Source organism: Dermacentor variabilis, chromosome 2 (assembly GCF_050947875.1).
Source record: "Dermacentor variabilis isolate Ectoservices chromosome 2, ASM5094787v1, whole genome shotgun sequence".
Lineage (NCBI taxonomy): Eukaryota > Metazoa > Arthropoda > Arachnida > Ixodida > Ixodidae > Dermacentor > Dermacentor variabilis.
The window spans coordinates 204,010,548-204,026,312 of record NC_134569.1 but is presented as its reverse complement, the minus strand read 5'-3'; the positions used below and the strand labels follow the sequence as shown (position 1 = coordinate 204,026,312).

Sequence of the window (15,765 nt, the reverse complement as noted above, 5' to 3'; positions counted from 1 at the left end):
CTCTACTTCCAGTTTGACTTCTATTACGTAATGATCGCTGCCAAAATTCATGTTTGTGTTAGTCCATGAAACATGCTCTGTGTTCTTAATGAACGTAAGGTCAGGTGTGGTGTCTCTGCAGGCAGAATTGCCAACCCTTGTAGGATGTGCCTTATCCGTGATTAAGACCAGGTCTAGCTCATCCGCGTGGTTCCACAGATTCCTGCCCTTGGCATTCGTCGTAACGTAGCCCCATAGCTCGTGGGCTGCATTGAAGTCTCCTAATATAATGAGAGGTCTACTTCCAGCTAGATTAGTAGCCTTTTCGAATAAGCTCTTGAAGTGTTGTTTCTGGTGTTTGGGATTGCTGTAGATGTTGAGTACGAATAAGCTATTGTTCCTTTGATGTTTGTGTGAAGTTGGTACTACAACCTCAACCATGAGGTACTCTAGGTTTTTGTCTACGATGCCTAATTCATGTGGGATGTGTTTAAGCTGCTTATTTACAAGCACGTACAGGCCCCTACCGAAGGTTTGACACTCTATGGCTCTGTATCCAGTGAGTGTGACATATCCATATCCTGTCTCTTGAAGTGCGATAATATCCGGTTTAGACTGAAGTGACCTAAGGTATTGCTGGATGATGTTACGTTTGTTATTGTACCCCCCGCAATTCCACTGCCATATTCGAAATTCCTTCTTATTATGAGCCATATTGTATATTCATCTCCCCCACCTGGGGAGTTAGTGTAGCTCTGAGGAATGACGACCCGCATTGTTCCCTTACGTCCATTGACATAGTCATCATTTCCAGGGTATTGATTCTTTCGCCAAAAGCTTTCAGTCCCTCCTTAGGGTCATTCAGTGCCGTCTGTATTTGGCCTACATTCATTGTTAACTGTGAGACACTGTCCATAAGCATCTGCATGTTGTCTTTGAAAGACGCCAGCGCTTGTTTGACTTCCTCCATCTGTGTTTCAGTGTTCTTGAGCTTACTTTCAACAGCCCTACGCTTGGCTGACATGGGTCCCTCACCAGCAGGCGCGGGGACTGGGGCTTCCTTGCGTGTATTAGTGCTATCTTTGTTTTCTGCTTGTTTAGCCTCGCTTAAGAGTTTCCTTATTGCCGTCATCTCCCTAATCATGTTCTGATTCATTTCCTTTAGTTCTGCATTCTCTTTCTTGAGTCTTTCTATTTCACGATCCTTACTTTGCTCTGGGGGTGGGTCACAAAGCATGGCACTTACCGGATCGGTACGCGCGTCGTCGGCCCAGATAAGTCTTGTCTTATTGGTGTCCCGGTGAGGAGGCGTCTTGTCCGCTATGGCTGTTCCCTTGACTTTGTCGGCCCACGTGGATCCGTTGCTTCCTTCCCCGGGTTTCGATGCAGCCTGTTGACTCCGATCTCTTGATCCGGATGGCGCCCTGGAATGGGATCTGGATCTGGGTCGGGATCTGGACACGCTTCTTCCCCTAGAGCGCGAGCGACTGCGGGACCTGGACCTGCCACGGGACCTTGATCTTGGCTGCCGGTCGTTATTGTCCTTGTTGATATTGGTTGCTAGTGCTCTTTCGTTTCTCCGTTTTCTGACCACGTATGGAGTTGTATAGCGCTGCTTACACATTTTGTCCGCCGTTGGGTGTGGGCCACCGCACAGTTCACACCTGGGTTGGCACTGATGTTTGTCAGACGGATTCACTGCACCACAGCCTCGGCATATTCTCTCTTGCGGAGACGGGCACACGTCAGCTCTGTGACCGAGCCGACCGCAAGCGTAGAATACGTCGACTTGTTTCCTGTATAGTGAGCACCTTACAAGGACCGGGCCGTATCTGACGAAATTCGGAACCTTGTGTCCATCAAAGGCGATGATCACCGTACCGGTATTCTTGATTCTTTTAACGGCGAGAGCCAAAGGGTTTCTTGAGTTTACTATGTTCTTCTCCAGCTCCGTCGGGCCATCTGCTAAGTCAACGTTCCTTATCACTCCCTTGCACGTGTTGTGAGGTGCAGCCTCATATGCATTGATCTCGAAGCTGCATCCATCCAGGTTAATTGACCTTATTCTCACATATTTCTCAGCATTCTCTCGTTGAGGCGTACTGGCCACAATTATGTTTTGGTTGACGTTCGGGCATATGATGTCTGATGCAATGTGGTCCGAGCTTAGACCAGCTGCTTCAACGATGGTTTTACCTATCTTGGTGGAGCCAATCTTGCTTATATTGAGGCCGCCGCGTGGTCGGAGTATGATTTTAAAGTGATCTTTCGGCAAGTATGGCATTCGGGACGCCCTGGCGACCCTATGCTGTCAGTACGCTAAATATTAGGCGCGAGGAGATACCGCGATGCCGCCTGCCGCCAGCGTCTGAATCACCTGGGATTATCAAGGTCGCGTGTAAAGTTGAATCTCGAACAAGCCAACGAAAGCAAGAACAATTCTCGTCATTAATTCATTGGATAATTCCGCGACAAGCGCATTTAAACATTTAGATGACCCAAGTAACTTTTTTCTCTTTTAATATGGCAGACCATCCTAGTGAGCAAGGGACAAGGTTTATGAACAATTGAAATAAAACAAAACCTTCTAAATCGCAGGATAGAATCATCAGGCGGGATCTGGCTGCAGCGAAGCGTTGCCATGTGGTCGAGTTCGACGGAAGAACCATTGCAGCGCCAGCACTTCCAGTGGTGGCCCTCGCGCGCCATGTAGCTATGCTCAAGGCAATCGAATGCTTTCTCTTGATGTAGTGAAGCCAAGAGACAACAAGCTGATCTTGCCACCATGTACGTCATTATGTCACGTGTAATCTCTCTGCTTGTTACCGAGCACACCTCATCGTGTCTTATTAAGGAAGGCCTCAGGCTCCCTAGGCGCCCAGTGACCACAGCTGCAACGCTTTTGCAGTCAGTTTTAAGAAGCGTAATTGGCTTTCATTGTGCTTGACGAACTGATGATGGGTCATGCTTGGGCGTTGGCACAATGTGACCGTCGCGAAAACAAATCAGGAAATCAAAGTTCTCAAAGCAGCGGCAAATAACATAGGTGAAAGGGGCACTAATATCTTCCCGGAAGGCTAAAAGGGCAACCCGTCCGGCCCCCGGGCCGAACTCCGCTACACTAAAGATACTACCGCCTTCATCTGATCAGCTGACGTACATGCACAAAGGCCGTCAGAAACCTGAGGCAGCCAACTAAGCGTTGTATGAGATCCAGAACTACCATGATTCATTGGCATAGTCCTACAAGTTATGTTCCCAAAATGTGCTACACAGAGTGGTAGATCACGCGCACGTGGTGACGCTATAAGAAATGCTCTTACGACCGCAGAGCCTAGCGGATTCTACTGTCTGAGGAACGAGTTCCTGCCAAAGCGCCGTACCTAGAGGTGTGCGCTGGGATTACGCTTGCATCGCCAAGCAGCAGCTCAAAAAGACAATGTGACGATAAGGCTGTAGAGACATATCCATAGCTCATGCAGCCACGCTTGCATCACTGAAATCAGTCGATCAACCCGAAGGGCAAACGTAGCTTCGTGCCAGTTTTTCTGACATACGGCGTCGGAAGTGTTTCAAACGACCAATGTAGGCGCCTTGAGCAAGTTACATGACTTTCGGTCAGATCCAGAAAGTGAGGCACATAAAGCTCTTTACAAACTAGAGCGAGAACACGCCTGTCCAGGCGCCTAGTTTTCACTGATGAGGCAGCAGACAAGCAAGCCTCCGGGCCTAAGTGGTATATGATTGGTAATGTTTTCACAATACTGCGAAGATTACGTCGAAGACGACGTAGGTAACTGTGCTGAAGGAAACTATCCGCCATCTTTGCCGCCTTGCCGTTCGCTGCAAATAGCGTGTAAATATATTTAATTTATATCTCTAGCCGTAACAATATAAGCAGGCGATGAAGGTAAAAACATGGCTTAGATCGTGAGACATAAGGAGGTAACGTAGTTCCCACATAGACGCGATCCAACCTGCTAGACCACGAGCCGCGTGGTCCGCGCGCCGCACCTTGGAGAGTTTCTTGGGGGGTTTCTGGTAGCTGGACATCGAGCGTTGGCATTAGAGCTTCGCTGTAAAGCTATTACTTTAAATATGTCATCAAGATATTGCCTGAACCCCGTCCCCCTTTGTGTCCCTTCCCTGCAACAATACGTAGTTTTCTAAGCCACTCAACGAGAAATTTGTACGTCCGTCCGCCCGGCACGCAAGACGACTGCAATGGCTTACACCCCCTAAACAATGACTCATACCCCTGCAGTAGGGTTTCTGCGGTCGGACCTCGAGCGTTTCGCATAAACACTTTCAGGATCAACTTGATCGCTGTCCGTGCTTATTGGCGGTGTCTGTGCGTATAGCTTTGCTGACGCATTTCAGTGCTGACTTCCGTGCACCTGCTTATGCAGATAACTACACGTACACCATAAGTCAAAGTTCAAAGTGCAGTGGGAAGTTAGAGTAAAGGGGACAAGAATGCCCACCGCATACTGTGGTTTTAAACACACGTGTGTGGTATGGTTAGTGCGGCGTTATTATGAGCTGGTGGTCACAATATAGCGTAAAATCCCGCATAGAATGCGGGACATATTTTAGCCCTGTATTAGACCGTGTTAGAATTGCTTCTTGTAATATAGTGGGGCCCCAAATCTTTCAAAATGTTTCAATGTTCCTTCGTCTTATATGACCAACAAAATTTGCTTGTTTTATGCGTGGATAGATTTATTTTCTTCCCTTAAGCACTACCCAAATTGCCCCATCCAACATGAATTTTGATCCATAAGGTACGCGGTGTTCTATGGTACATTGTCATATCCCGCCTCGTGAAGGCCACTACTATGGCTCCCCAACAGAATTCCCGCAAGAAACAAAGCATTGTTGGCACGGTAAAAGCTTTGGTTGTGAGTCTCTTTGTATACAAGATAAACGAATCCCGAGCAGTGGTCAAACAACATTCCTTCCTCCAACTTGGCTATGAGTCGACTACTTGTCCTTATTTTTTTTGTATTTGGCGCTGTATTAATCTTTATTTTTCTCCTGGTCATAGCTGGTTTGGTGAGAACCATATTTATTATCAAATGAGCTTGTCGTGTGCACTGTGTATGCTGCAGCTACTTAAATGGTATGTTACCCTGAAGAAACACAAACGATTGAAAGCTGTTTTAACAGCTGTAACACTGTCGACAGAGATTGCGTTTGGAAACGAAGTCGTAAAAATAAAGAACATAGAACACTTATCTTTCTTGTTAACCCGTTTTAGAAAGAGCCTTGATATCGCTCAAACTCAAGTTCTATTATTTTTTGTAGGGCTAAATATACAGAGAGGTCACCATGCGAAGCGTACGAATGTCTTAAAGAACGTGAGCCTGGTTCGTCTTGGGAGTTTAAGCATCTATACCCAGCAGTCCAGCAGTTTGTTTGCAACGGAGAACTGCGGACATGGCAAGGTAAGTTCTTTTTGTTTTAACATTATACAAACTCAAGCTGCTCTAGAACTTAACCCTGAATTTCTACGCTCAGTCACGGAATGCCAAAGTCAAGACTGAAGGCGACAATGGAAAGACGCTGTGGAATAAAAGTTGCATAAACAGGGCTAAAGTGGCCCCAGACAGGCTGCAGGCCGACGTTTCGACAGGTGGACCTCTCTATCTTATCCGAAATGTGGGTCACCCTGCCTGAGACCTTTTACCTCTGGTTATCCAACTTTTAACACACATTTGGTCAAGTAGCTCCAGAAGCACTAAATCCATGAAAAGGCAAAAGCATGTCGTACTACTTAAACATTCTTCGTCCGCGAAGAGCATTAGCTGAATGCGGAAGCGATCGGTCTAGGCCGGCTTAATGGAACGATTCCATTCTGTTTGCTTTTTTTGTTTTCGCACTTTGCCTGGGGCCCGAGGAGTGCTCCGCCTACTTTCTAACCAGGAGTAGCCGGTCATACGCGGTGGACGGCGAGAACAGAATAGAATCGAACGAAAGGAATCGCACTGACTTGCCTACTACTGTTGTACTTGTGACGATGGTTTTGCTACCGAAAGCAGGAAGCACGGCCGGCATAATGCAACGATAACCCTTCACTCGAGTCGATAGGCACGGTCTTATCATCCACAACTCACGATCGACTGATCCTGGTGATAACGTTAGTGGGTCGTCGCTCGAACCATTGACGAGGCGAGCGCTAAATGTAAAGAATCAAAACGGAATCGTTACGTTATCTAAACTTATCTCTAATCAACGCATTCACACACAAAAAAGAAAAAAAATACTTCCTCCCGATAGAACTGCTCGTAATAGCAGACGTCAATGTAATCGTCAAGTTCGACATATTGGCGATGTCGGCGGGGCAGTCCCCAGATAGCACTTATGAAATGATGCTTTGGGAATTTAACACCAGTCCTGTTTTTTTCCCGGCTGTTTCGTCAGTAATAGAAGGGGACTTTGTGAAACAAGCAAACCGACTAAAACAAAATCTATGATCAGTCGTCATTACACTGTGCGAAAGTGAAGCGCTACCGAAAGCACTTAGCAATACACTTAGCAATAAATGCTGACTGTCCGAGGCGTCCCATTTAAGAACAGTATAGTAAAAACGCAAATGGATCTGAAAAAGGAGACTATAGTAAGATGCGACTGGACGAGTACTCGCGCAAATGAAGAGAAGGAGAGCTTTATGCTTTTATGCTTCTTCACAAAAAAAGAAGGCATTTGGCATTCGTTTTGATAGTGAATACCTGCTTTTTTTTCAAATACGACAAAACACCAACGATTCGGATATCGCGGGGCCTGTAAACATACTACCATCACTCGAAATTCGCGAGATCGATAACAAACTACAATCGCAATGAAATCAATGTGAATAATTGAAGGCAATAAGACATTCTTGCCTTTTTATTGTGAGTATTTTCGGTTGAAGCTATCCGTAATGGCATTCCGAACCTACGTTCCCGCAACAACGTTACTGTAGACGCTTTCGGAAGATGTAAAAACCTGGCTCTCGTTCCTTCTTCTACGTTGCCGGTGCTTACTGCAATCCTCAGTGAGCGGTTTTCAAGCGCGCAGTTCTGCGCCAGGGTTATTGAAGAGGAAATTTTCCCACGCCGACTTCGCCACTGTGCGCCACGGCTGATTTGTCCTCTTGGAAACACACGGTAGCTCAGTAATTCGTGTCGCCCTCCATGGCTCGGTATAGAGAGTTGCAGTAATTTCGTAAGATGGTGCTGTATACTCAATGCGTTTTGGTGGGGACGTTTTGAAACTTTGTGCGATCCAGAAATGCGGATCAATAGTGATCGTATATCCAGGAGTCGAGTGGCCCCTAATATTTTATTTCATTAGAAAAAATTTGCTATTCGGACGCCCCTCAGCGCTTACATGGAAGACCAAAACTGCGGTATCTAACGGCTACGCCAGGAAGTCCAATAAAGATTGCTGTTCGGTAGGACGGAGTACGGTGCTTGGGTGAGTTGGGGTGGGGGAAGGTGGGTTGGCAGGCGATTAGACGCCATCGTGTAGCCGGCGCGAAGGTTGCTGAGATGAACAATAACAGAGAGGAACAAACGCGTTCGTTCGTGACGTTTGTACTGGCGTTTGTGTCTCTGTTTTTCTCTCGTTATCCTTTTTTGCAGCAATGGCGAGACGGAAGTAATGTTTTTGTCACTTCAGCAAAGGCCGTATTTCTCCCCAAGCTCTTCGCATCCTCTGCCAGGCACCACACTCTAAAGACAGCATAATCTCCCTAACATGGATCCCGGCCCATGCGGGCCCTGTCCACCCACACCTCCCCAATCTCAACGAGGTCACCCACTCCATTGCGCGAGGTCTAGTCAACCGCGCCGGAGTCACTGGAGATGAGTTGGGCACCAGGGACAGTCTGACAACTTATAACGATCTCGTTAAGGCCTTTCACCTCAGTCGCCGAATCTTCCCCCCGCCTCACCCAAAGTTCAGCCGGGCGCAGGCTACCACCCTGCGTCTACTACAAACAAACACGTACCCTTTACCCGCCCGCCTCCACCTTATATTTCCAGACGTCTACGCTACCCCCAACTGCCGGTGCTGTGGAATTCACCCGGCTACGCTTCCGCATATGCTATGGGAGTGCCCAGCACAGTACACCCAGACTAACACCACGACTCTCTCATCGAGGTTGCATGGGGCTCTGCGGAGCTCCGCCCTCGACGACCAAACCTGGGCGACCCAGCACGCCCGCGAGGCGGCGGCGAGGCAAGCCCTCGACGTCCCTTCGTGGGAGGCTTAGGCCCGGCCATCATAAAGTGCTGGTTCTACAATAAAAGCTTATTCCTCCTCCTCCTCCACAGCGTCTTTTGACGCTTTGGCCGCTGTATTGGCTGCTTTATTTCACCACTCGCCTCGCCGTCCGCTTTTTCTACCATATTACTTCATTCCGGGCACGCGAACAGGAGGTGGTGTTCGTTGCACGTCTTTTTTTTGAATGGCTGTGAATGTGTAGCGATTGATAACGTTACTCATGTTTCAGTGATAAAGCGAATGTTTACCGGCGACAACGAAAATGACTGCTTGAGAGCATTTGCTGCAGTGAGAAAGTGGCCACTCCCAGGAGCTGCACTGTGCAAGTAAGAACAACGTTTAGCTCATCGCAGAATAGTATAGGGAGTATGACATCTAAAGAGCAGGTTTTAGATGTAGAACTAAGGTCAGCCAATACTCAAAGTAACCATTTGCTAGAAACCCTGTGCCTTGCATCATTTCAGGGAAATGAATAATTAAAATATTTGACGAAGTACATTGTTCTTTCGGTTAAATATATTTCCACACTAAAAAGATGCACTATGAAAAAAAAAACTCTCAATGCGTTTCACGGCACATCTTGAGTCCATATTATCTCGAAACTGGTCGTGAGTGGCGTTGTCTAATAATCCAACACCAAATTCTGTACACATTGGCGAATACCAAATAATGCGGACGAGAAATTAGCCACCGCGGTAGCTCAGCTGGTTAAAGCACGCCATGCTTAATGTGGAAGAAGAAGATTTGGCTTCCGCCTGCGCCTAATTCTCTATTCATGCACTTTCGTTTCCTTCGTGTGTATTATTTCTAAATTTCAACTAAGCGCGATAATTAACGTTTTCCATGCTTCTCTGGTGTCACTGTCAGTTTTCTATATTATGTTTGAAACTGGTTCTAGGCAGGAAGTATCTAGCAAAAGAGAATGCTTTGAATACTGGCTGTCTTTAATTTTTCAAGTATAGCGTACCATCTAAAGTCAAGTATTAGTAAGCAACGCGTAAAGTTATCGTAATTGATAATCTAATGCAGTGGAGGTCGCGCAAACCTATATGTCCACCACTGCTATATGAAGTTTGCTTTGGAAAAATCACTGTCTCGAATCGCCCCTTCTCGATAATTTGCGACACCTCTTGTCCCGAACAGGCGGCGTAGTTTTGTCCGAAGTACCATGAATATGACACGGCACATTCAGCTATACTGGAAGGAAGCTGATAAGTCTAATGAGTCTGTTTATTTATTTAGTGTATTAATTGTAGTTGTATAGTAATCAAGTTAAAAATTTTCTTAATCGTCTACCTTATGAAGAAACAATTTGTGTGAAAAACGTGTTACACACTTGTTTCATCTCGTTCTTCTGTGTATATAATCTTTTGTATTTTGCTCACCGTGCTTGGACTTCTTGTCCGCAGTATTGTATAAATAAATAAATAAATAAATAAATAAATAAATAAATAAATGTGTATAGATATGCCTATTAAATATTTATGTGTGGTGTAATATATAGCCCGTAATTATGTGGGAATTGTTACGATATGTAACACCGGATATATTCAGTACTTGATACGGTTTTACGGCACATAGTGAAGCTCATACACCGGTGGCTTCCCGTCTGATCTGCTGCTTTCCTCGTAAAGTAGCACTGAAGCTCCTCCAAACGAATTAACTTTCACTTTTTATTCAGGCGTATCCCCGTTCATGGTGAAAAAAACAACTAAATAAATAATGCATTACGGAATACGACGCCCGTCCACAAGCAACACACATATAGGCGACGGCTGAAGTAGCAACAAAGAGTCTCGCGTTTGTCATACAGAGTGGGCAAAGTTTCGTCAACTCAATCCCTTCGACTTGGCGCTGAGAGCAAGTGAGCGAAGTTGCTGTGCAGCTTCTGTCTAACGCCAGGCATAGTGTAGGACTATTCGGTATGACCAGTGTATCAAACGACAAGAAGCTAAGGAGTGCGCAACCATTGATTGAAGGAAATATCTAAGGCATAGCCTTAATGGCTGAGAAGACGACGGTGCGGCCGCTTCGGAGCTCCGTGGCGAGGACGGGGAACGTTCCACCTCCACCACAATGTTACGCGAAGGACGAGTCAGTAAGACGAGCAACTATATACAGGTTATGTTTACAACTGCGGTTGCAGCGCTGACAGGTTAGAATCCCAACATGAGCCCAGTTCGTTCTTCCTTCTCTTTTCTGGAGTGAAGGCGCCCGCGCGCCTCGTTCAAACTATCAAATACCACACGCGTGTAGCAATAGCACACAGGAAAACGACGGTGTGAATCAATAAGACAAGGGGTAGCCGATATGCTATAGTTGACATTAAGAAGCAGAAGAATGGAGTTCGGTAGGTCATGTGATCCATAGGGCGTGTAACCGGTGGTCTGTTGGAGTTACATAATGAGTGCCAATGGAAGGAAAGCGCAGTCGAGGAGAGCAGAGGACTAGGCGATGTGATGTAATTAAGGAAGTTTGCAGGCATAGAATGGTGTCGGATGGCGCAAGACAGGGTTAGCTGGAGATTGCGGGGAGACGCCTTCGTCCGGCAGTGGACATAAATAGCATGATAATAATGATCAACTTACTCTGGCAGTCCATCAGCTTCTGTGGAATGTTCGTCATTAAATATTAGGCTCTGCATGCGTGAATAATGCATCGGAAATTGTGCAAGAGTCGGTGCATGAGAGCCGGTCTCTGTTGGCCGTTTTCGTAACTGCATCGGAACATTTTCGTAGCTTAAGGGGGTACTTCTGTTGCTTTTTAATGAAAATAAGTAAAATTCATTTCTGGCATTGACGCGTTCGAGACGGCGGGAGAAATTGCACATCCCAATGCCGACTTCTGCCCCCACGCGAGTACTGGAAAGGAAACGTCATAATGTAGCTTGAATTCTCGTCCTGAAATTCTACGTCAACGATGCAACAAACGCGCGTCAAGCAGAGACATTGCATGGCTGCTGTTACTTTCCATGCTATTTTTTAGGATTGATAAGATTTATGAAAACGTTTTTGACGCAATGAAAGCGGAGATCTGCGGTTGTATAAATCCGACTTTGCCAACTGACATCTCCTGATTTTGTTCACGTTTCTTGCAGCGAGATCGCGAGCAGTTCAAGAAACTGCAGCACGGATGACAAAGTCGAGCAAGAAGTTTTGGCATTGGCTGCTACAGTAACGCGAGTGCTGAATTGCACAGCGCGAATCGGGGAGCACTTCCCGCACGCACAACCAGGTAAGCCACGGTTGACACGCGTCATACATAACACCGCGCTTTAATGTCACTGAGTTAGACTTCTCTAAGACGGTGTCGACAATGATCAAAACGCCCGAACGAAGACTAAATATGTCTGTTGACAAAAACGATTAAATAGAGAGTGATACCAAAGGAGGAAAGACCGGGAAGTTAACCACAGTACATCTTTGGTATGCTACCATGTAATGGGGAAGGGGTAAATAGGTAAGATAGGTGGAAAGCAAAGCAAAAAGAAAGCAAACGATGGAAGGAATGAATAATGTAGATCTGTCTGTGTGCGCGCTGTGACAGTCTGTGAGAGCTCCTCGTAGCCATAAATGAAGTCAACGACCCACTGAGATGTAACACACCACACAGTGCAGAATCAATTTGTCGTACAATGCGGTGTCTCTTAGGAAACGCAAGACCACCTTCATAGTGGTTCGCGTTGTTGTCCATGACGGCCAATGTCGAAGAATATTGTTTTCTGTGAATGGGCGCTTGTCCAACTGGTCTAGCGTGGCTGAGAACGCTGCTGTTTGCTGGTTGAAGCGAGGGCACTCGTAAGAAGGTGCGAGATTGTTTCACTGCCCCTTGGAAATTCAGAAAGTGCGCTATTGGGCATTACGATTACAAATGTTACGCATTTGAGAATGCTGCTCCAAGCCATATACGTGCTAGGATAGAGCCACGTCTTAAGAGGTCGGACGAAATATGAAGTTGCAAATTAGGGTCCACGGTATGAAGGCGTGTGCTTTTAAATTCGAATTCGTTCTACTGATGCAATGTTAGGTGACGTGCAAGTGCGAAGTTCTTGCGCTGTGTCAGATCTCGAAGGCGGGATGGCAACACAGCTGACGCCGTCTTTGGGAGACCGGGCAGCTGCATCCGCTTGATCGTTTCCATGGATACTGCAGTGATAGGCAGCCACTGAAATATCATTTGTTAGGTTCTCAATGATGGACTTGTTTGATCTCTGTGACGAGCTTTTTTAGTGATCCATGACGCAGTGCGGAGAACATCTGGAGAGCTGCCTTGGGATCACAGAATATTTCCCATGGATGGTGTGAGTTCTCAACAATGAAACGAAGAGTTCCACGGAGGGCTACGAGTTTAACAACGTTAGTTGACGTTGCGTATGATGTTTTGAGTTGTATTTGGACAGATACTGCAGGAATCACCACCGCGGCAGTTCAGCTTGTAGTTGTGACTGAGCCATCGGCGTGAACATCTAGGCGGCTATTGTGCACGTTATCTAATAGTCGTAATGCGGCCTGTTGGAGGCCAACCGACGACATCCTAGCTTTCCTCGTGATAATTGGTATGGCCGGCACTGGCACGAGAAAAGCGAGGGCGGCCGTGCTACAGGCATGTAGTTTGAAGGCAATGAGGCGCAAATGGCAGCTGTAACACGACTGTAAATTGTGTGAGGCCTTTGTGTAAGTAAACGGACAAGATGGTGATAAGGTAGTCGGGCAACGTGCCGATAAGTCGTTTTGCACAAAAGGCGAAGAATCAAATGCAATGGCAAATTATTAGACAGCTTTATCGGCCGCACAAACTTGTAAACACTTGCTTACTAACTAAATTAAGAAACATGGCGTCACGCGCACACAGGCAAACATAACACCTCACACTCGATAATCGAGGAGAACACTCGCTATCAAAAAAACTCGCGTGAGGAACAGTGCCGCTAGCAGCGAGCAAATTTACCTTTGCGCTGCCTCTAGCTTCAACGTGAACTAAGCGGCTATAGTATCAGCCCTCAGTGCTCCTAAACTCAGCACGCATCGCAGACCGCTTTTAAGAGAGATCCGCGCTACCGCGCTGAGCTACGCCATACGCAGCTGCCGCCGAAGTAGAACACCGTCTAAGGTATAAAACGTGCGGGTTATATGATACATTGCGGTTGATAACTACTCCGCAAACACGGTGTTTCCATGCGTTGGCGATTGTTTTCCTCTTACATTTGCATTGGAAGGTCGCATTCCACTGCTTGTGAATGCAACCTGCAATCATGTCACGGAATAAACTCAGATGCAGATTTCATCTGCATAGATCGATACTTGGACTGGCCTGGACAAGCATTGGACAATGCCGATGAGCGCTATGTTGAATAATATCGGGCTCAACATACCGCCTTGCAGTTCTCCCCGGCATGTTTAGTGGTGTTGCCCTCGGTCATCACGAAGCCTGTCGGTCCAATAACCGCGCATACATTGAAAAGTATGGCCACCGATGCCGACCTCAGCCAAAGTGCCTATAATGGTATGATGTGTTACATTCCCATAGACCCCTTTTATGTCACGGAACGATGTCGGGGTGAGTTGTTTTGGCGTTTTTAATGTTGAACAAACGTTACCAAATTGATGACATTATCTATGGGTAATCGCTTACGCCGGAAGCCAGCCGTAGCATCCGGGCCACGTTGTAACATTCGAGCAGCCATTCCCCACACATCAACACCACCCTTATCATTATGCAACGATGGAACGGGCCAGAGCAATGGGACGGTAGGATGACAAATCTAGCCGCGATTAACCAGGTTGAGAAGCGAAACCAAGCGGCTCCCATTTCCATCCACGTGGAAGCAAACCATTGCACCAGGACTCATTGAACTGGTTCAGCAGCATATGTCATGCTTTCTGCCCAATATTACCGAGCATCGCATAAGTAACACCATTAGGAAAATGACTAAGGTTCCTGTCATCTAACTAGGCCGATGCCGGTGGCTCAGTTTATGGGAGAGCTCTCCCGCAAACGCTTCCTTCTAGTGCATCTCGAAGGTTTCAAGGACTCTCTTCTAAATCGGGCATTGCCCTGTGTCCTTGACAATTACATATGTGAATCCTGCTGGTATGCTCAGTGGAGTCCATAAGACAACAAAGCGGCGGCGAGGTTCCGATGTAGGTGGTAAGCACACGCGATCTCGAGTCCACGTGACTCACGTAGACGTGTACTTAGACCGTGAATTGTCGCTCTCTTTTCGGCACCATGAACAAAATGAATGTAGAAAAACAGGGTTACGAGAAAATACAGCGCATTGCATCAAGCCATTGGATTTCCACATATTGTCTGAATAGAATGGTCAGCTCTGCTCAGTATAGGCGCATTTAGTATCCCCGCTCTCGCGCAGTCGCTTACGAAATTCACCTTGTGCGTTGACGCGGTATTGGAACTACTGGCGTTCGCACTGCTTAAACAATAAGATAATTCAGTGCCCTTCCACTCTGTGAAGAAGGATGACCAACGAAGCTGTGTATTTGGGCCCCTTAATGGCGAACTGCACCTCCGCCGCGGGTCGGCCCGGCATTGCACTATCTCTGGGATCAGCCCACGTATGGGGAGTTTTTTGCTTACCACGCCAACAACGACCCGAAAATGTCATTGGACGCTAAAGGTATACAGCTTCTCTGTAAAATATAAATTTGATATACACGTTCGTTTTCGAGTACTTCGGAATCCAGTTGGTGGCTTGGATTTATATAGTTATTTTGACGCAACTCTCGTCATAGACGAGAAGAGACACCTGAAAGTTAACGCCGTCAGTAGGCAGCAGAAGCAATACCGCAGTAATGGATGGCTGCACCCTATATTTGTGCGTTTTACCTAACTTTTTTATGCTAGCCATACATCTGTAAAAATGTTTAAAATTTCCGCTGCACAAGTTATATACTTAGTTAAAAGAAGGGGAAAGTTTTAAGGTTCCAATTATACCTCTTGACAACTTGGGGTTCTTGTGCACTCAAACAACACTCAGCAAGCGTCTGCGCATTCCACTCATTAGAATACGGCCACCGGTGTCAGTAATCGAACCCGCAACCTCGTGTTCATTAGCAGAATGCCATAGCCGCTGCGCGATCTTGGAGAGAGCGCTTTTTTGACAGCAATTGATTTGTAAAGCTTTACACGCGCACGTAGCTTCTGTCGTTATCGCACGTCCTATTTATTTCGAGGAGCGGCATCCCGAGCCTGTCAACACATTCCAAGACACGTGAGCTTTGCTGCGCAGCCGTTCACTCGAAGGTCGGTTAGCTCGTGCGAGCCCAACAACATCGTAAGACTTGTACAAGACCAGACTTGTACGCGTTACAGAAAAAAGGAGCCGATCACAATTACAATTGCAGCATTAAAAACGTAACTGATCACACTGACCAGTTACTGCCCCACATATGTATTTGAGCAATTACTAATAAGTAATCGATCATTTATGTTATTTTCCTCCATATGTTTATTAATATTCACCAAACACAATACATAAAAAACGTCTGCCTGGCTCTTTCA

General features: G+C 46.5%; 1 protein-coding gene across 2 annotated transcripts in view; it reads left to right on the top strand.

Moving 5' to 3' along the window:
- Positions 1-15,765, top strand: part of LOC142573049 (uncharacterized) — a 114,527-nt gene that overhangs the window by 59,721 nt on the left and 39,041 nt on the right. For both annotated transcript variants that reach the window (XM_075682551.1, XM_075682552.1), the window contains exons 3-5: positions 5,287-5,426; positions 8,477-8,573; positions 11,345-11,481. In XM_075682551.1, the coding sequence (XP_075538666.1) occupies positions 5,287-5,426; positions 8,477-8,573; positions 11,345-11,481 (374 nt within the window). The remainder of the gene's footprint in view (positions 1-5,286; positions 5,427-8,476; positions 8,574-11,344; positions 11,482-15,765) is intronic.